At 40.6% G+C, this 22,137-nt stretch overlaps 1 protein-coding gene across 3 annotated transcripts in view; it reads left to right on the top strand.

Annotated features, from left to right (window-relative positions):
- Window positions 1-8,189: 8,189 nt before the first annotated feature.
- Window positions 8,190-22,137, top strand: part of UAP1 (UDP-N-acetylglucosamine pyrophosphorylase 1) — a 33,805-nt gene continuing 19,857 nt past the window's right edge. For all 3 annotated transcript variants that reach the window (XM_011952967.1, XM_011952966.1, XM_011952965.1), the window contains exons 1-3: window positions 8,190-8,526; window positions 18,973-19,177; window positions 21,279-21,454. In XM_011952967.1, coding sequence (XP_011808357.1) covers window positions 8,247-8,526; window positions 18,973-19,177; window positions 21,279-21,454 — 661 coding nt within the window. In that variant the 5' untranslated portion in view covers window positions 8,190-8,246. The remainder of the gene's footprint in view (window positions 8,527-18,972; window positions 19,178-21,278; window positions 21,455-22,137) is intronic.

Here is a 22,137-nt window from a genome sequence, read left to right as displayed (position 1 = left end):
TGTCACACCTTTCCTGGATCCTTTCCCTTCAGAGCTGTGTGCTCTATAGGTTAAAAATTTCCTTTTGTGTTGGACTGGTAATGAACAACTCCACGGTTGGTTGTATTTTAAAATTTTATATAATTTCAATTTTACTTGCAGAACAGTATGAAGTTCTAAATACCCTTTAAATTAACTAATTGTATTTTCCTCCATTTACTTTATTATTTACTTTGCCTCCCAAATTTCTTCCTTGCCTACCCCCATGTGTGTATGCACACATATTTCTTTCTGAGCCTTTTATTTATTTATTTTTTGAGACAGGGTTTCACTTTGACACCCAGGCTGAAGTGCGGTGGCATGATCACAGCTCACTGCGGCCTCAACCTCCTGGACTAAAGCGATACTCCTGCCTCAGCCTTGGGAGTAGCTGGGTCCACAGGCACATACCACCACCATGCCCAGCTAATTTTTGTGTGTTTTTTTTTTTTTTTTTTTTTGTAGAGATAGGGTTTTGCCATGTTGCCCAGGCTAGTCTCAAATTCCTACACTCAAGTGATCCTCTCACCTTGGCCTCCCAAAGTGTTGGGATTACAGGCGTGAGCCATCGCTCCTGATCTTTCTGAGTCATTTAAGAATTGCAGACATCATATTCTTTTACTCCTAAATATTTTGGTATGTCTATCCTAGGAACATAAACATTCTTTTACATAACCATAGCACAGTGACCAAAATCAATTTATTTAGTCATTTGTTCATATCCGCAACATACATGAAATAGTTCCAGAATTTTTTCATTTGATCAAGTATCTTGTGTGGCTTTCAGGCATCTTTTACAACTCTCCTTATACAGGTTTTGCACATTTTGCACTAAATTTATACTTAATTTTTTTTCGTTGCTGTTATAAATGGGATTTTCTCCACCATCGTGTCTTCTAGATGTTATAATGTGTGTATATGAGAGCTACTGATTTACTGATTTCTACATGTTCATTTTATAACTTGCTACCTTGATATATGGTTTGTCTCTGTGTCCCCAACCAAAACTCACCTCCAATTGTAATAATCTCTATGTGTCAAGGGTCAGACCAGGTGGAGATAATTGAATCATGGGATGGTTTCCGTAGTAGTGTTCTTGTGATAGTGAGTTCTCATTATATCTGTTTTTTTTTGGAGACGGAGTCTCGCTCTGTCACTCAGGCTGGAGTGCAGTGGTGAAATCTAGGCTCACTGCAACCTCCGCCTCCCAGGTTCAAGCAACTCTCCTGCCTCAGCCTCCTAAGTAGCTGGGACTACAGGTACGTGCCACCACACCCGGCTAATTTTTGTATTTTTAATAGAGACGGGGTTTCGCTATGTTGGCCAGGCTGATCTCAAACTCCTGACCTCATGATTCACCCACCTCAGCCTCCCAAAGTGCTGGGATTACAGGCGTGAGCCACCGCGCCTGGCTGATATGATGGTTTTACCAGGAGCTTCCCCCTTCACTCAGTGCTCATTCTCTCTCCTGCTGCCCTGTAAAGAGATGCCTTCCACCACGATAGTAAGTTGCCTGAGGCCTCTGCAGCCATGCAGAACTGTGAGTCAATTAAACCTCTTTTCTTTATAAATTGCCCAGTCTTGGCTATCTCTTGATAGCAGTGTGAAAACGGACTAATACATTAATCAAAATTTTACGGTTTGTTAGTCTTATCGTTGACTCGTTAGGGTTTTCCAGGTATTCTCTCTTGTCATTTGCAAGTCGAAGTAGTTTTACTACTTTCTAAAATTCTCAAAATGTATTTTTAAAATTTTATATATATTTTTCGAATTCATAAGCCTCTTATAATTTCTGTTGTCTAACTTCATTAGCTGATACCTTTGGTGTAATGTCAAAAAACCATAGGTAGAGTGAGCATCGCTGCCTTGTTTTCTTCAATTGGCTCTTAAAAGACCATGTATATAAAAAGTATTTTGAAGGACAGATATAACTCTAGTGTGAGAAATTTCTGGACATTTAGCTGGCAAGATGAGATTATGGCCCCTCTTATGCCTACTAACCGGAATAACAAACAAACAAATGAAACTTCAGCAAAAAAGGGTAAAAGTACAAATTTGATTTTATAGTAGTTCATTAAAAACATTTGAGTCAGACCTCAGTTCTACCTTTTTTCTTTAAAGGATTACTAACTAATAATTTTGCTCTTTACTCAGTCATTCATTTAAGACTTATAGAATGCCTATAATATTCCAGACACTATCTTAGGTTCTTTCTCACTTTTTACTACACCCATGTGAAATAGTTATTAGCTTCATTTCATAAAAGGACATTGGAGTTTGGAGTCGTTAAATGACTTACCCAAAGTCACACAGTTAGTAAGTATAGACTGATTTTGAATCTGGGTCTCCTAGTTTGAATTTTTATAAGTACTCAATAATAAATAATAACAAAGTTATTGTTTACTGTTTTACATACTTCATATATATCGATTGGTTTAATACAACCACCAAATGGCATTTTCATCTTTATTGTCTGTTTTTTATAGATGAGAAAACTGATCGCACAAGTAGCTTGCCAAAGATCACAAGCAATAAAGAAGCTGAAATTGTCTTTGGATCCTGTGGTTAAGAAACCAGTCACTACACTGTAAACCAATCACTACAGTATTCTTCTTTCAAAGAAACGAATGAAGTTCTAGGATCATGAGAGATGGAGAGTATTCAATCTCCTGAATGTAAATCTACAACCATTACTCACCAAGTTTAAGTTTTTCTGTTGTTACTTGAGGCAGTAGGTGATTATGCAACTGGTAAAGGGAACGAAAAGGCCTTTGCACTCAAGAAAGTAGAAGAAAGGCGCCTGAATCTCTTTATGATAGGTGGTATGTTAAATCTAGGTGTTTTCGTATTTCAACATATTCCACCTCTTGCAAAAGCTGCAAAATGCAACACAACTTTAAATGTAAACATGGCTTCCAAGGGCACAGTGCTGAACATATAATAACCTGTGTGTGCACACCCACACTAGGTTATGTAACAGGACTGTAAACACTGGTCCTGGAAAGGCCTGGGAGGTCATCTAGGCCCTCCGCCATCTTTCTGCAGAGTACTGAAGCCTAGCTACGTTGTCTGCAGACTCACAAAAGATGACCCCGGGCTTATACTACCTTAGGTTACCTAATACCTTTGCTTGCATTTCCTCTCTCCTTTCCTGTCTGCTTGTGCAAAAGAAAAAAGGCCTGGCTTCACCTTCTTGGGAGCCAAAACACAACCAGAGCGAGTTTGGAGCTCGGTCAGGCATCCTGCGAACTGCACATAAAATAACTAGCCCAAGGTCAGAGAGCGCGCCAGGCCCGCCCTGAAAGTTTCTCCGCAGGAAAATCCGCCGCTCTTTCCCAATCATCCGCGTAGGTGGCTCGGAAATCCGCCACCTTGGGGACACAGCTCCCTGCCCATCTCTGTGGCCCGCTTGTGCCTCGTGCCGCTGGGCCAAGAGCCTCGGGCTCGCACGTCTTAGTACAACCTAGGGACGTCAGGAGTCCTGGGACCCAGTAGGCACTCTCTGCCGGCCCGGGCGTGGCCCCTCCTAGCGGACCCAACTGATATCCTCCAGGCTCAGCCAGTGCGCTGGAGGGACTGGGCAGCCGACTGCGCTCCAGGACTATCCCCATTGGGCCAGAGAATGAGTGACGCACTAGGCCCCGCCCCGCCCCCGGCGGGTTACTCTTTTCATGCCCGGCCCCCGTCCCTAGCCCCGCCCCGGCGCCCCTGGCTGCGTCCGCGTCGTCATCTGCGCCCCGGACGCTGACGTGTCTGGGCGGTCGGCTTCCACTCCTCCCGGCGCCGGCAGCCACTCGTGGCGAGAGGGGCGGGGTGGCCGGGGCTGGCGCTCCCCTTGGCCCCCGCTCCCGGCCCGCCCCGCCGCCGCGGCCCCCCGGATGAGAGTATATATTCGGAGCGGGAGCGGGACGCCGATGAGTGGCCGCGCGGAAGGAGCTGGAGACAGGCGTAGCTGCGGTCGCCCGAGGAAGGTGAGGGGCTCCCAGCCCAGCGAGGGGACGGCGGGGCCCTGGACCTGGGCGGGCGGAGGACCTGGCCCCGCCGCACACAAGGCCACGCGCTCAGACGTGGACACGCGTCGCGCGAACGTGCACAGCGCGGGCAACCGAGCACACACACACCCCAGCCCGTGCGCCCCTCAGTCGCACCCGGTCCTCCGCCACCCGGCGAGAGGGTGTGTGGGCTGGGCAGCCGGGTGGATGGCGGGGCCAGGGATGGAATGATCTCGCCCCAGATGGACTGGAGGCGTTGTGGGAGGAGGTCTGGGCCAGTGTCTGGAGTCCGAGGGGGTTGTGTAGGCGTGTGGGGTTGGGAGTGGGGCCTCTCCCGGGTGGGCAGTAGAGACCTCGAGGCTCTCAGGCTGGGGCCCTGTGGACAGTTATACCAAGTATGGGGGCCTCCAGTGGGACAGGAGATCGTTGGAATTGTCAGGTGGAAGCGAGTTCGTGTATCTTCAATATATGAGAAAAAGAATTGAGAGCTCTGACAAAGACGGGATACATTTGGAGGACAGGACAGTGGGACAAAACCTGTTTGCTTGCCACTTTTTTCTTTCTCTTTTTTTGGTTTGGTTTGCCATGATACTGGTAGTGAGAGAATTGAAATTTCTGGGTTTCCCCTTGCTTGGCCAAACAGAAGGATGGTATTGGAGGGCTAAGTACATATATGCTGAACATATGGCTGCTTGAACTTTGGCCTGACGCTGTGCTACACTTACTTCTACATGGTTTATGAAATCTGGAATCAGGTAATAGGATTATGATCATATGTGTGTGTCATTTGGTATTGCAAAAGTTTAAGGACTTTTAGGTGAAATTCACTGGGTGTGGACCCAAGAGTTCGCCGGAAACTCAAGGCAGTTGTCTATTCCTTCACTGTTAGTCAGTTGGCTCACTTAGGTGGAGCTAAGAAAGACTTCTTAGGCTGTGCTGCCAAGCATTTATAGGATTCAGTTGGTGGTTATGTCTCAACGCTGATACTGTGTTTTAAAAGCTGTAAAAGGTTTACTTAATCATTTCGAGGGCATACATATACCAGCAGAGATAGGGGCCGGGTGGGGGAGGCCAGAAAAGGAGGGAAAAATACTGGATTTCTTTAATACTGGTATTTAAATTCTAATAAAAATATTTTGATAATGGTAGATTATTACCAAATTTGTCATATATTTTGATGCAGATGGATTAGGCTGTGGGCATGTACCAAGTTTTGTTATAATTTCTAGAGCAGATTTTCAACTTTTTCAGTTTTCGGTTGTCAAAAAAAATTCTTGTCTTTTAACTCTTCTGTTCATTGCTGCTTACCATTACACACATGCCTCTAAACATCATTAATGGGAAATATGGTACTATTTTTGTGGCATGAAGATGCTTACATCTGCCTCAGATAAATATAATAGATGAATTGTGCTTGTCTAAAACTCAAGTATGGTTGTTACATTATAAACATTATACAACATGTAAATGAGTACATGTGACCAGTGGTTTAGGTCCAGATATCAAAGTGTAACCTATGAGGTACCTTTTTTTTTTTTTTTTTTTGAGATGGAGAGTCTCACTCTGTCGCCAGGCTGGAGTGCAGTGGCGTGATGTCGGCTTACTGCAACCTCCACCTCCCCCGTCCAAGCGATTCTCCTGCCTCAGCCTCCTGAGTAGCTGGGACTACAGGTGTGCACCACCATGCCCAGCTAATTTTTGTATTTTTGGTAGAGATGGGGTTTCACCATGTTGGCCAGATGGTCTCCATCCCTTGACCTCATGATCTGCCCGCCTCGGCCTCCCAGAGTGCTGGGATTACAGGCATGACCCACCGCGACCGGCCCTATGAGGTATCTTATTTGCATGGATTCATTTTTCCAAGTGTCTGAAGGTGGAGGAGTATCTAATGACCTTTTAGAAAAGTTTGGTTTATATCTTAAAATGTTATAATAATATGTTTGTGTATGCCTTTTAGCAGACAGAGCACTCTTTACTCTTGACTATCTTGAAGACATGTGAGAAAGGTTGGTTGTCTTATATTCATGAGGAAGTATATGCACAGGGAGGTAAAATGATTGCATAGAATCAAATGATGGAGAAGGACCAAGAACAGGGACTTCCTATTCTTTGGTTATCTGGTTCCTTGCTGATCTTCCTATTACAATGTACTCTCTTAAATCAGAGGCAAAGCAATAGCATAAATGAGGTCTTGGGAAAAATTACATTCCTTGGAAAATAATTTAATATAAATCTGTTCCTCTCAAGTGTCTTTTTAAATGTGATTTTTTAAAATTAAAAAATAATAGCATCATGACTCTTGAAACCTATATAAATCAATAGGAATGCCTTTTAATACCATAACGAACATTGAAAGCTAAGTGTTGTTATTACCACCTCAGAGAACACACAGATGTAGATTCTCTAGATCTGAGCTTGTAAATGGTGTTTGATGTTTAATGACCCTGGTGAGGTAGATACTATTATTAATCTCATTTTACAGACAAGGTAACCGAGGCATGGGGAAATTAAGTGGCTCAGCTGAGCCTAGAATTGTGCTCTGAACTACCATGTGTATTACTTTTCACTGTTCTCGTAGGAGAAGATGTGTCTTTAGTACCTACTTTTTCCCTCTGTCCCTCACATCGAAGCAATTATAATGCAGTGATGATTCTTTACAGTGACCGTCAGATTTATTCCTTTCACTCTTATTTGCTCTGCCACTAATCTGGTTCAGACCTTTGGTATTTCATACCTGCAATTGTCTTTTAACTTCTTTTCCTACTTCTAGTTGTCCCTCCTTACAATCTATTGTATGCCATTGCTCCTTTCTCTGATCTCTTTAAAGCATGGTAATGCTGCCCTGTTTGAGAATCTGCTGCTCACTTTCTATTACTTATTCTCTAAAGTCTAAATTCTTTTGGTTAGTTCTCAGACTCTTCATGATCTAGCCCTACCCCAGGCCATTTTATGTCATTTGTCATACATTAACCTTCTTACTGCTTTCCATCCCACACATACTTGCTCCTTATGGCCACCAGGCTCTGCTTGTTTCCTAATCTTTTATTTTTTTGAGATAGAATTTCCTGTCGCTGAGGGTGGAGTGCAGTGATGTGATTACGCTTCATTAGAGCCTCGCTCTTCCGAATTCAGGTGTTCCTCCCACCTCAGTCTCCTGAGTAGAGTAGCTGGGACATATAGGCATATGTCACCGCACCTGGCTGATTTTCGTGTTTTTTGTGGAGGTGGGGTTTTGCCATGTTGCCCACGCTGGTCTTGAACTCCTGAGCAGAGGCCTGTGCTGGGAATACAAGTATGAACTACCATGCCTGGCCTCTAATCTTATCTATGTAGTCTGCCCAACCCTTAACATACGGCTAGATCGTGCCTGTTTGTGAACTTTCTAGAAAACACCTATCTCCTGTTGCATTTGTCTATATTGGGCAAGTAGATTAAATATTTCCTCATTTTCTTATTTTTTAGCACTATGAAGTTTAACATTTTACTATATTATCACAGAATATAGCTCTTTAGAAAACATTTGTCTTATTCACTGATTGTTATATGTATATTGCTTGTCTCTTTAAGGAGGACCCAAGTTTTTAGTGAGTAGATACAATAGATGTGTTATTGCTTCTTTGCAGAAGTTGCTAATGAAATGAAATGTATTTTTCCTTATTATAGGTAGTTCTGTCTTCCTGAATATTTCGGTATACTAACTACAACACTTAATAGTATTTCTATCAGTAGAGATACAAGGAAAACATTTAAATGTAAAATAGTCAGGTGTTCTTTCAGTGGTAGCTTAGTGGTCAAAGGACTAATACAGAGACAACTAAATGTGGTAAAGAGTGTGAGCCATGTCATCAGGCTGCCTGGGTTCCTATCCCAGCTCCACTCATTTGTTAGGTTGCTTAGCCCCTCTGCCTGTCTTCTCAACTGTAAAGGAGTGGTAATAATAGTGCCTATGCCATAGAGTTGTTGAAAATTAAACAAGACCATGAAGGTAAAGTACTTAGAAGTGCCTGGTACATATTATTGTCTTACAGGTTTGATCTCTTACAAATATTGAGTGATGGAAAAGCAGAAGTTAATTTTTTTAACATCAAGTTTTAAAAATATTCTTATTTTAGAGGGGAAAAACCCCCTCAATTTTGGAGGTTGAATTTTGACCTGCCATTAATTATTTTTCTCTTTTCGGTTTATAGGTACGTACATTACACCCCTATTTCTACAAAGCTTGGCTATTAGAGCATTATGAACATTAATGACCTCAAACTCACGTTGTCCAAAGCTGGGCAAGAGCACCTACTACATTTCTGGAATGAGCTTGAAGAAGCCCAACAGGTAGAACTTTATGCAGAACTCCAGGCCATGAATTTTGAGGAGCTGAACTTCTTTTTCCAAAAGGCCATTGAAGGATTTAACCAGTCTTCTCACCAAAAGAATGTGGATGCACGAATGGAGCCTGTGCCTCGAGAGGTATTGGGCAGTGCTACAAGGGATCAAGATCAGCTCCAGGCCTGGGAAAGCGAAGGTACTGGGCATGTACATATTTCTTCTGAAGTTTATTTGAGATATACTAAAATTGTTCAGGTAGCTGGATCATGTCACTAATATTTTGATTCATACTACATTAAACCACGTGATCTAGCAGAAAGTGACAAAAATTGTCTTTTTATTTTTGATGCTCCATTCAAGGCTTCTCTCACTCAAGTCTTAATTTGTCTTCAGTCTCTTTCCCTCCTTAGTTTCCATACTTCTGCTAGATTTCTTTTCCCGAAGCACAAGTTAAATACTTAAGTTTAAGCTGGCTTAATTTTTTTTTTTTTAAGACAGAGTCTCACTCTGCTGCCCAGGCTGAAGTGTAGTGGGGCAATCTCAGCTTACTGCAACCTCTACCTCCTGGGCTCAAGTGATTCTCGTGCGTCAGCCTCCCGAGTAGCTGGGATTATAGGCATGCACTACCATGCCTGGCTAATTTTTGTATTTTTAGTGTAGACAGGGTTTCACCATGTTGGCTAGGCTAGTCTTGAACTCCTGACCTCAAGTGATTCGCCCACCTCAGCCTCCCAAAGTGTTGGGGTTACAGGTATGAGCCACTGCGCCTAGCCCAGCTGGCTTAATCTTTAATGCCTTAACCTGACCCTAACCCATATTTCCAGTCAACATTTTAGCTGAACCAAATAATTCACCTTTCCCCGAAATAATTCACCTTTCCCTGCCTTTGCTTATGTTTATCCTTAGCTTGATGTACCCTTTGCCCTTTCTCTACCTAGCTAGGTCACCTTGTAAGGTCATTTCTTGGAGTTGTACGGTGCAGTAGTTCTGCCACTTGGGGAACTTACACTCATTCATTAAGGTTCACTACACATAATATTTGATCTGTGACCTTTTCTTCTGTGTCCCAAGTTAGAATTAGTTGTTCATGCTTTTATTTCATTCTAGCTTATCATAAGGGGTGTTTGTCTTCCTCAGTGCATTGTAAATTCTTGAAGAGCAGCCCATGTACTAGTTGTCTCTGCATGTTACATAGCATTTAGAACAAGAGTTTTATAGTTATAAGTTGATCAATAAGTGTTTATTGAATTGCCCCAATGCTTTTCATTCTAAAGCATGTAAAAAAATCTGTCCCCTTAACCTAATACTAATTTGTGCTTTTGAGAATGACAAAATAGCTCAACTGTAGCTTTTGGTGTAGTTGAAAGCTGTGCTTTTTATAATCTATTACTCCTTTGTAAGTAAAATGTTGACTAACTATTGTAGATGATTCCCTGAGTGTTTGTACATGATCCTTGTCACATCTGGGCCTCATTTTCTCAACTGTGAATGAGAGCTTGGGCAAATACTTTCCTTAACTTTTTAAAATACATTATTTTATTGCAAAAATATTATTGAAATAACAGATTGCCCATAATCTCATCAAAGCTATATTTTTATTTGCTCACATTACCACCCAGTACTTGATTGTATACTTACCTTTTTGTTTCTTTGTCCTTTTTTTTGAGACAGCCTCGCTTTGTTGCCCAGGCTGGAGTGCAGTGGTATGTTCCTCACTCACTGCAACCTCTGCCTCTTAGGCTTAAGCAATACTCCTGCCTCAGCTTCCTGAGTAGCTGGGGTTACAGGTGTGAACCACCATGCCTGGCTAAGTTTTTGGTATTTTTAGTAGAGAGGGGGTTTCACTATGTTGGCCAGACTGGTCTCCAACTCCTGATCTCAAGTGATCGGCCCACCTTAGCTTCTCCAAGTACTGGGGTTACAGGTATGAGCCAGTGTGCCCGGGCAGATTGTATATATATTTGATTTCATAGATGTGTAGTAATGCTATACATACAATCTTATAGTCTGTATTTATAACATGGCTATTTTTATTTTGTTTTCCACTCTTTGGCATCCCCTCACCCCTTGTAAAAAGAAAGATTACTGGCATTATCAACCTGCTGTATACCTCTCTCTGTCTTTCTCCAGGCTCACAAATTTACTGATTTTCAAAGGGTGTTCCAAAGAACCCAAGGGTTTTCACTGTTGGAGAAGCTGCCTCTTATAGGGAGGGAGGGAGGGAGCAGATACTAAACTGGTAGGTCTTCAACCCCTTTGTTCTCCACTATGAGTAGTTCTACTTTTTTCCGTTCTGTGTATTTGATCTTTACGTGAGGTTTTATTTAAAAGAGTTTAGAGGTTTAAAAACAGTTTGAAAATAATTGGATCTTCTTCAAGGAGGTGCTTTTCAGATCTAAAATGCTTGGTGGTAGCTAACCTAGCTTTTTACCTAGGATAGGGCTCTGCCACTAAGATGTGAGAGAATGATGCCTAGATGAGTGCTTGTGAATGAAGAGTTTCAGTGATACCATGACTCCTGTTACTTTGGATTCACTAATCCTTCCCTCCTTCCCTGGGTTTCAAAAAGCCTACTATTCCAAACCAAAAACCACACAGGCCTTTCTTTACCCTCTAGTATCCCAGTTGCCTATATTTTTCCTTGGGATTTTAATGGGATGAAGTATTAGTAGTAATTGTTATGGAAAGTCAAAGCTTTGACCTTGTGTAATGGGGAACATAAGCCACAATTAAGATATCCTATAATTTGAGTCTTCTTTATAGCCTTTTTGTTGGACTATGTGAAGCCAGTCTACTTTTATGACTTTTCATGTAAACTAAAATCCGGAACTATTAGAACCAAGTATAGCATAACACGGTGTAAACTTCCTTTTGGCTTAGTGTCAAGGGAAAGGTATTTATCTGTAGCTTAAACAGGAAGGGTGGAGAAGGAGACTTTATGTTGACATTATATCCTTTTCACTTAGCCAGAAACTACCATGTATCTGCAAATTCATAACAAAATGAAGTTTCTGCAGTAAGTTATCAAAGGGAAGAGAAGCCATTGCGAAGATCATGGTATTGTATTTCAGGTAGTAGGAAGATCCTGGTAATTGTACCAGGGACAGTTTTTATTTACCCACACCTCCACCTCCTCAGATTGGGGGAATGAAAGCATTGTCCAGTAGTTGCAAAGTATCTGGTGGTTATTCAGATGATAATGGACATTTTTACAACTAGAGTGGAAAATTATTTATTTCTGAAGGATGAATATAAGTGACCACTGTATTCCTTGTTAAAGAGAGATCTTGCTTTATTTCTTGAAGTTTTCTAGCCAGTTGTAGAAAAAGGAATGTAGAGGAACAACTAGAAAATCTTTATTTTACAAAGCTGAGATCTTGAAAGAGAAGTAATTACCAGCTTTGAGAATGTTATTTTAGTAAAGATACACTGGGAAAACCTGTTTGCTTGATAAAAATTCCCATTTATTAAAACAAATGCATGCTTATTTGAACACAAATCTACCAATTTTATATTGTAATATCTAATTAGTATTCAGTCTTAGCCTTTTTTGCCTATGAGACGTTTTCCTGTTAATCATAATGGTGCTTCTCTACCATATAGCACTATAGTAGAAAAGTAAGTGGATTGTTGAGAAGAAATGCGTGCTTAACATTATTTCCCTCTACATTTTCTGAAATCTAGGATACTGATGTTTTTAATAGATTTGTTTTATTTTAAAAGTAATACAGCTGGGCACTGTGGCTGACGCCTGTAATCCCAGCACTTTGGGAGGCCAAGGCAGGAGGATCATGAGGTCAGGAGACCGAGACCATCCTGGCTAACATGGTGAAACCTCATCTCTACTAAAAATACGAAAAATTAACTGGGTGTGGTAGCAGGTGCTTGTAGTCCCAGCTACTCGGGAGGCTGAGGCAGGAGAATGGTGTGAACCCAGGAGGTGGAGCTTGCAGTGAGCTGAGATTGCGCCACTGCACTGCAGCCTGGGCGACCGAGTGAGACTCCATCTCAAAAAAAAAAAAAAAAAATACATATTTATTTTAGAGAAATGGGTAAATACTAAAAATTACAAAGGAAAAAATACAAATCTCTGTGATTCCACCATCCAGAGATACTCACTAGTAATATTTTACAGTATTTTCTTTCGCACACACACACATGCATATATTGGGATTGTGGTGCGTTGTATAGTTTTGTAGCCTGCACAAGAATTTATCATGAAAAATGTCAAGGATATTTTGAAACAAATATTTAGCGGCAAATTCAGTACAGTGAACCCCCTCATAAGCCACCTTAATTAAAAATTGTGAAAGTTTTGCTCCTTTTGCTTTCTCTCTCCCTCTTTTTTTTTCCCCTTTGCTGCAGTATTTTCAGGCAAATCCCAAACATCATGTTATTTTTATCCTCATATAGTTCGATATCTGTGTCTAAATATATGGGCCTTTTCTTACTGATCACATGCCATTATTATACCTAATGAAATTCTTCTAATGTAATCTCTGCTACCTAAAACTGGTTCAGATAGAGATTTTCCTGATTACTCTGCTTTTTGTGCTTACTATTTTGGGGAAATACTGTAGTTTCAGCTATAACGTGATTAAAAATTAAAGACTTAAATTATTCTAACTTTCTTGGATAGCTTTCCTTTATTTCTAGCAGTTGAATAGCCTGTTTACCCAACTCTACTTGTCCTGGAGTTCTGATAATTTAAATGAAAGTTCTGACAGTGCTTTACTCCAAAAGGACCTGTGCTGTCTTCTTTGTTAAAGTCTATAGAAGGAACTAGTCTAAGTAGAAAGTTATCCAGGAAGCATTTGACCTTTGACAGGCCACTGTAAACTTTTCTGTTTCTTGTGAATGTTATCAGAAAAAGTGCTTAGATTCTCTTGGGCCCACAATGCATGACTCTCCAAGGAGAGAGATATACTCCAGCCCTGGACATGTGTCAGTCTGGCTTTCTTTCTTTCTTTTTTTTGAGACAGAGTCTTACTCTGTTGCCCAGGCTGGAGTGCGGTGGCACAATCTCGGCTCACTGCAACCTCTGCCTCCTGGGTTCAAGCAATTCTCCTGTCTCAGCCTCCCCAGTAGCTGGGATTATAGGCGCCTGCCACCACACCCAGCCAGTTTTTGTATTTTTAGTAGAGATGGGGTTTCACCATGTTGGCCAGACTGGTCTTGAACTCCTGACCTCAAGTGATCTGCCTGCCTTGGCCTCCCAAGTGCTAGGATTACAGGTGTAAGTTATCTCCCAAGTGCTGGGATTACAGGTGTGAGCCACTGCACCTGGCCACTTTTTTCAATTTCAGTTTCAGTTTTGCCTGTGTTGAGTTCCCTTGTGTAGGAAAATTAACCCTTATGTCTTACCATGGAGAGATAGAAAGGGTGATACAGTGTTGAACTTTTCAGTGTTTTTCAGTATTTCTGCAGAGGTAGCTTTAGGATAGAAATTTATAATTTCCTAATTGTCACTTGGGTTTAAATACATTTATAATTAGTTAACATTTTTCAGGTAGGTGCTGTGCTGCCCATATAAAATTTATGTTATGACAAACGCAGTTTGAAATAATGTATAATTGCCATATAACCAGAAAACTTATTGAATTTTATTGGCCCACTTAATTCAAAATAGCATTTTATCTGTCATCAGAAGACAGATACTAATTTATGTGTTGCATACTTTTGATAAACATTGCAACTTTATTGTAGTAACAGAGCTGAAGTAGATGAGTACTGAGTACTTCAGCCAGTGTACACCAATTTGATACTGTGAACAATAGTTGTAGCTACATTTGATTTGTGAATTATAGCTGGCCTTGGTTCTCCAGGGACTGCTGCCTTTTCTCTTGTTTTTCGCTGTTTGCTTATAAGTGAGGTGTGTAAACAGGAAGAAGTTAATGAAAAACCTTTTTATTGCAAATATATGTAGATTGTGTTATAATTCATTGTAATAGTTGTGGTTAAATAGAGATGAGATGTAAATGTATATCTACCTGGTAATATACATCTGGTTGGCATCATCTCAGTGCCACTGTTAATTGATGACTGGACTGGTTATCAGGTTCAGAGATGGAAAGAAGCACTGAAGAGTGAACAGGAGTTTAGGAAACAAACACATGCCGTTTATCTGAATAAAGAATGAAGCCACTGTGAGCTGTTGGTTAGCAAAATTTTAAACGTGAAACAATTGGAGAGTAGGAATGAAGCAGTAATTTAGGGAACCCATCTAAGGAAGAGAAAAGTTTATACAGGACTATTTTGAACCTGGTTAGACCTATAGAAAGCACTGAATTGATGTTGAATGCCATCAGGTCAGCAGGAGCTGAGACCTGGAACTGGCTCTGGGAGTGTAGCTTTTACCTTTTTCAGGTCAGTTAGCTGAGGGAAATAACTTACCTGGGACTGAGAGTGAAAGTAAGAAGTCAGGAAGAAGGCTAGCACCATGTTAAGAGTAAAACAACTTGAAACACATGTGCCATATAAAGGAAATGTACTGTATAAAAAGAACAGAATCTCTGTGTCCAAAATATAGGTATCAGGCACTTCTTTTGAAGATGTTCAGAAATATTTTTTATTCTAACACCTTGGATTATATGCAAGTGTCCAGACAGCAGATCTTTATCTGCATTTCTAAAATGATACAAAACCTGACCTGAATAGACATGAGGCTGTTTGTTAACTTTATTTATCCCACTTATTGTGATTATAGGATGCTGTTTCAGATCTGCTGGGGACATATATTATTATAGCATATTATACATGTACTATAGTCTTTTTATACATTTTGAAGAGTTCTGTGTTCTGAAACAAATCTGACCCATGGGTTTAAGTAAGAGATTGTGGACTTGTACTTTAAAACAATGTTTTGTAGGTGACAGCAGAATTAAATCTATTTTCTAGAAACCATAGTTTATTTGATATAATTCAGGGAATAACCAAATATAGAACAGTTTTCAAATGTCTTAAAATGTTCCCTGTTCCCTTTATATTTCTTCATCTCAGTTTTTGTTATATAATGGTTATGGGTCTTGCTTAAGACAAATACAAACTCAGAATGACTGTTAAGAATTTCAGTGTTTGGGAAGTTTTGGAGAATGTTGGCTCTTCTTGCTCAACAGTTTTTTCATTTAGGGTGGTGGGTAAGACAGGCTAAGAAAAAAGGCAGCATAACCTCTGGTGGCAGGGTGGTATGGTGCTGAAGAGGCCCTGGAGTCAGGTCCTAATCCTGATTCACAATTACTGGCTATGTGACCCTGGGCGAGACTCTTAACTTTTCTGAGTTTGTTATCTCTAAAGTGGTGAAAATTACACAGAACCTGCCTCTTAGATTATAGTTACCATTTTGGGTTCTATTTTGGTACACCTGATTTTATGTTCTTGTTTTCAAACTCTGATGAGGTACAATTAAATACTATGGAGTTAACGAGGACAATTCTGGTTTTAGGGAAGGAAGAAAGAAGATTTAACTCTCAGGTAGCTAAGGTCAGCTTCATATTGAAGGTGAAATTTATGAAAATATATAATGTGCTTTTGGGTTTTTAAATTGAAAAAATAGCTGGAATAGGCTGGGCAGGGTGGCTCATGCCTGTAGTCCCAGCACTTTGGGAGGCTGAGGTGAGCAGATCGCTTGAGCCCAGGAGTTCGAGACCAGCGTGGGCAACATGGTGAGACCTCTGTCTCTACTAAAAATACAAAAATTAGCTAAGTGTGTTGGTGTGCACCTGTAGTCTCAGCTACATGGGAGGCTGAGGTGGGTGGATCACCTGAACCCAGGAGGTGGAGGTTGCAGTAAGCCAAGGTTGTGCCACTGCACTCCAGCCTGGGTGACAGTGTGAGACTTTGTCTCCAAAAAACGAAGAAAAAATAGCTGGAATGATTGCTGAATAATGTTCTTGGACTATACTTACTAATGAAGGAAAAATAGAATCAGAACTGGCTCTAAATTTATAATGGGTTTATTTTTCTTTATTTTTTTTTTTTGATGGAGTCTCACTGTGTTGCGCAAGTTGGAGTGCAGTGGCACGATCTCGGCTCACTGCAGCCTCTGCCTCCCGGGTTCAAGCAATTCGTCTGCCTCAGCCTCCCGAGCAGCTGGGATTACAGGCATGCACCACCACACCCAGCTAATTTTTGTATTTTTAGTAGAGATGGGGTTTCACCATGTTGGCCAGGCTGGTCTTAAGCTCCTGACCTCAGCTGATTCACCCACTTTGGCCTTCCAAAGTGTTGAGATTACAGGTGTGAGCCACTGCACCCGGCCGGGTTTAGTTTTCTTTATGTTGTTGACCTACTAATGTATTAGCTTTAAGAAAACCCAATATGTCAAAAACAAATAAAGCACAAAGTTGGTAAATGAAATAAACATTACCTAAGGATTTTAAAATAATAATTGATAGTTGCCGTCACTGACTGCGTCCTCTGACTTAGCATACAATTGTGGGCAGTGGCCAGGTTTGTTCACAAAATTTCTAAGAATTCTAATGAAAGTATGAAACTCAGAAAACAAGAACAAACCTGTTTACCATGCCTTTAATTTTATAGTTTTTCTAGCTTGCCAGAAACCCAGTTTCCACATAGCCTCTTCTCACAAACTACTGTGCCTTGTGGTACTGAGACTGTCCACTTTTGAATGATGAGATCAGTCTTAGGAATGGATTATGGCAAGATGTTTTTTTTTTTTTTAAATTCAGACTGAGAGCTCCTTTGTAGTTTTTATAGTTACATTTATTTGCATTTGGATCTCAAATCATCTTGAATTTATTTTGGTTTGAAGAATAACATTTTTATTCAAACATTATGCTTGATGACTACTTATTGCTGAATATTCTACTGGCAAAAATGGACAGGCTTCCAGACTAAAGAAATAAATCAGTAGTGAAGATAGTCTGAGTCTTATATTCTTCTGAGCTGGTATAGATGGCCCATTTTTTTTAAGACATTTTATTTATTTATTTATTTATTTTTGAGACAGAGTCCCACTTTGTTGCCCAGGCTGGAGTGCAGTGGCATGATCTCGGCTCACTGCAACTTCCGCCTCCCAGATTCAAGTGATTTTCCTGCCTCAGCCTCCTGAGTAGGTGGGATTACAGGTGCCTGCCACTGTGCCTAGCTAATTTTTGTATTTTTAGTAGAGATGGGGTTTCACCATGTTGGTTAGGCTGGTCTCGAACTCCTGACCTCAGGTAATCCTCCCGCCTTGGCCTCCCAAAGTGCTGGGGTTACAGGCGTGAGCCACTGTGCCTGGCCTATAAAAGACATTTTAATAAATTAATGTTTATTTACATGTAATAAAATACACTGGTTTTACCTTTTGGTTTGGTTTTGTTTTTGAGACAGAGTCTTACTGTCACCCAGGCTGGAGTGCAGTGGCGCAGTCTTGGTTCACTGCAACCTCTGTCTCCTAGGTTCAAGCAATTCTCATGCCTCAGCCTCCTGAGTAGCTGGGATTACAGGCATGCACCACCATGCCTGGCTAATTTTTGTATTTTTAGTAGAGATGGGGCTTCGCCATGTTGGCCATCCTGGTCTAGTCTTGAACTCCTGGCTTCACGTGATCTGCCTGTCTCGTAGTTTTATGTTTTTTGGTTTTTTTTGAGTCTCGCTCTGTCACCCAGGCTGGAGAGGAGTGGCATGATCTCAGCTCAGTGCAACCTCCGCCTTCTGGGTTCAAGCAGTTCTCCTGTTTCAGCCTACAAGTGTGTACCACCATGTCCGGCTAATTTTTGTATTTTTATTAGAGACAGGTTTCGCCATGTTGGCCAGGCTTCTCTCGAACTCCTGACCTCAGGTGATCCACCTGCCGCGGCCTCCCAGAGTGCTGGGGTGAGCCACTGTGCCCAGCCAATTTTATGTTTTAACAAATATATACCCATATAACTACCATCCCAATCAACATAAGCATATTTCCATCACACTACAAAGACTTCTGATGCCCATTGCAAGTGATACCCCAGGCTCATTCTGTTGAGTTGGGTTTCAAACCAGAAATCCTAACTTCAGAGCCTGAGTTCTCACCCATTATACTTTACTGCTTTCCTAACTGAAGATTTATTTTCTTTATTTAGCTTACCTGCTATATTTGCGTGCTCATTGATTATTTATTATAGGCTGGAGGTAATTTGATAGTGTCATCATTCATCCTGAAACTTTGGTATTTTCTTTATTTTATCTTTTCTTGACTTGCCACATCAATCAGTCATCAAATTTTTGCGAAACCTTTATAATATCTCTCGCTTCTTACCTCCTGACATTATCAGCAAAAATATTTAGTTCATTAAAATACATCGTTCATCGTTTGGTGTTCTGTTGGGTTATGTAAATTTAATTGTTTTAATAATAGAAAAGTTTTTATTAGCAAGGTAGTCATCCACGATTCTATGTAGATTCTGTGCTGTCTGTGCCTTACGTTGATAAGCCCCTATCTTGTTATTTCAGTCCCATGTGATCAATAAAACAACAAGCAGCCTTTGGTCCAAGCCAGATTCTCCACCACTAGCCTGTACCCCAAATCAGCAAATGACCTCAGGACAAGGCAGCTGTATAGCCTTACTTCCCCTTTTGATGAGTCTTTGCTGCTACCTATGTATATTTAATACTAAAGTGTTGAATTGTAGAGGTTTTGTGATACAAGTGTTTTCTTTTCTAGGACTTTTCCAGATTGCTCAGAATAAAGTAGCAGTTCTTCTTCTAGCTGGTGGGCAGGGGACAAGACTCGGCGTTGCATATCCTAAGGGGATGTATGATGTTGGTTTGCCATCCTGTAAGACACTTTTTCAGATTCAAGCAGAGCGTATCCTGAAGCTACAACAGGTTGCTGAAAAATACTATGGCAACAAATGCATTATTCCATGGTAAGATACGTCTCATTATTGGAGTGTGTCCGAACATATATTGTTTTATAATATTCAGAATGCATATATACACTTTATTCACTCGCAGACATATTTCTTGTTACTGAAGATTTTCTTGGGAGGTGTAATTTACTATATATGTTAAAAGTAATATATATTATTGCTTGGTAGATGACCGCTATTGACTTAATAAGCAATACGCACTCACCACCAACTTTTACATTCCTGAGTACCTTAAAGTACTCAGTGAGCTCTCTGCATCTAGAAACCCTTATTTTCAAGTACCAGGTTATTTAGCTGTCCCACACCCATGCGTACCTCTTCCACATACACACCAGGTTTGGTTGACTGCATCCTCTGCCTCCCGGGTTCAAGCGGTTCTCCTGCCTCAGCCTCCCGAGTAGCTGGCATTACAGGCGCCTGCCCACCACACCTGGCTAATTTCTGTATTTTTAGTAGAGATGGAGTTTCACCTTGTTGGTCAGGCTGGTCTTGAACTCCTGACCTCATGGTCTGCCCGCCTCAGCCTCCCAAAGTGCTAAGATTATAGGCATGAGCCACTGTGCCCGGCTGTTTTTTTTTGTATTTTTTGTAGAGACAGGGTTTCACTTGTTACCTAGGCTGGTCTCAAATTCCTGAGCTCAAGCGATCTGCCTGCTTCGACCTCCCAAAATGCTGGGATTACAGGTGTGAGCCATTGTGTCCAGCCAGTGTCAGTTTCCTAAGTACCAAGAGATTACAGAAGATCCTGCTCTGCTTTTTACAAGTTTTTGGTTCAGCTCTTTAATCTCTTTGCCCGAGCAGTTTTGGAAATTAGCATGTTTTGAGGGGAAAATCAGCTGTGTGTTTGAGGCCCCCCAAGTCCCTATCTTGTTATTTCAATCCCATGTGATCAACAAAAGCTCCACTAGTTTCTGTCCCCCAGCAGCAGCCTTTGGTCCAAGCCATATTCACCACTAGCCTGTACCCCAAATCAGCAGATGCCCTCAGGACAAGGCCTCAGTTCCCTTTTGAAAGATTCTGTCTCTGGACTTACAGTTCCAATCTGTTTTGCCTCTGAAACTCTCTGATGCCTTTAAAAAGCTGCTTTTTGTAATTTTCCTAGCTTTTCTAGCTCTTCTTACCATGAGTACTGGCCTGCTGTGAACTATTTGGTTCATCTTGATTCCTGTGGGGAATTTGGAGGAACATCTGTGTTCTAAGTGGCCAGCATTCTACTTACAGCCCTGGCCTCCTACTATCATGTTGAATTTTCTTCTCTTTCTTTCTTCCATCTCCTCACAACTCAGAATTTCTGTTCTTATGCAGAGAAGTTTAGCCACTTCTTTTGTTGTCTTCTAAATACATCCAAACCTTTTGTACCTAAAGTTCAAAATATCCAGGATAATTTGTTAAACAGACAGATATCTCCTGTGGTATGAAATTATACCATTTTGTTTATTCGTTTAACAAATATTAATTGAGTGTCTGTTTCTAGGTGTTGAGGATAAATCAGTAACCAAAACAGGCAAAAATCCCTTCTTATATGTAGTTTACATTCTAGTAAGGGCAAAAGCTACCACAGTCACTAATTATAGTTTTAGATATAATTTTCTTCTTATCCACACTAGCATGGGTTGACTTTTTGTGACAACAGAAAGTATAATTATACTTTTATGATTTTTAAATGGAGGGTTAGCAGAGCCCAGATTGCATTTCAAATTTCAATAAAAGGAACCCCAAGAGATCATTAAACTGTATTACAGTTACCCTTTTCTTCCTATTTATTCAGAATAGGCTTTTCAAATTTAAAATACACTTTCACAGAGTTCCAAAATGTTTCCTTAAGCCATTTTATAGGTTCTCTGGAAGGAGTTATGTTTAGTATGTTTAATATTGTTAAGTAGATTTATTTCATACCTAAGAGGTGATGAAATTACTGAAAGAAATTTCCCTTGGGAAACAGCTAATGAATGTGTCTTACCCAAGAAAAATATGAAGGAAGTCAAAATAATAAGCAAGTACTTTCAAAGATATCTTTAGCTTAGGAAATAGACAAAACTTTATTTTGCCCTAGTCCACCTAGCACGATTGCTTAGAAGATCTAATTTTCTCTTGTAAGGTATATAATGACCAGTGGCAGAACAATGGAATCTACAAAGGAGTTCTTCACCAAGCACAAGTACTTTGGTTTAAAAAAAGAGAATGTAATCTTTTTTCAGCAAGGAATGCTCCCCGCCATGAGTTTTGATGGGAAAATTATTTTGGAAGAGAAGAACAAAGTTTCTATGGCTCCAGGTTTGTAATCATCCTTATTTAATGGTGACTGGAAAGGCTAACAACCTAAATCATCAAATGTTGATTTGCTTTTTAACATGGTGATTTGAGTATTTAAACATTGATATGTATGTGTTTTTTGCAGCTTGGAAATAATTTAAAAAGATGAAAATGCCTGTTGGTGGAATAGATACACTTTTATACTTGTTGTTGATGTCTGCTCTGTGATGGAGCAACTTGAGGAACATTCAGGGTATTCATTCTCTATAATAAGTATTTTATTTTATTTTTTATTTTTTAAATTTTTGAGACAGAGTCTCACTCTGTTGCCCAGGCTGGAGTGCAGTGGTGCAATCTCCGCCTACTGGGTTCAAGTGATTCTCCTGCCTCAGCCTCCTGAGTAGCTGGGATTACAGGCACGCGCCACCATACCTGGCTAATTTTTTGTACTTTTTTGTAGAGATGGAGTTTTGCCATGTTGGCTAGGCTGGTCTCCTGACCTCAAGTAATCTACCTGCCTTGGCCTCCCAAAGTGCTGGGATTACAGGTGTGAGCCACTGTGCCCAGCCATATAGCAAATATTTTCTCTATACTGCAATGTTCGTGGCTACATTATTTATTATAGTAAAAACTTGAAACCGTATGCTATGTAATAAATGAGAGGCTAAATTAAGTTTATAAATAGCATTAATTAATTCTTTTTT

This window comes from Colobus angolensis, unplaced genomic scaffold (assembly GCF_000951035.1).
Source record: "Colobus angolensis palliatus isolate OR3802 unplaced genomic scaffold, Cang.pa_1.0 Scaffold354, whole genome shotgun sequence".
Lineage (NCBI taxonomy): Eukaryota > Metazoa > Chordata > Mammalia > Primates > Cercopithecidae > Colobus > Colobus angolensis.
Note: the sequence above shows the minus strand (reverse complement) of the source record. Positions and strands in the feature narration are given on the sequence as shown.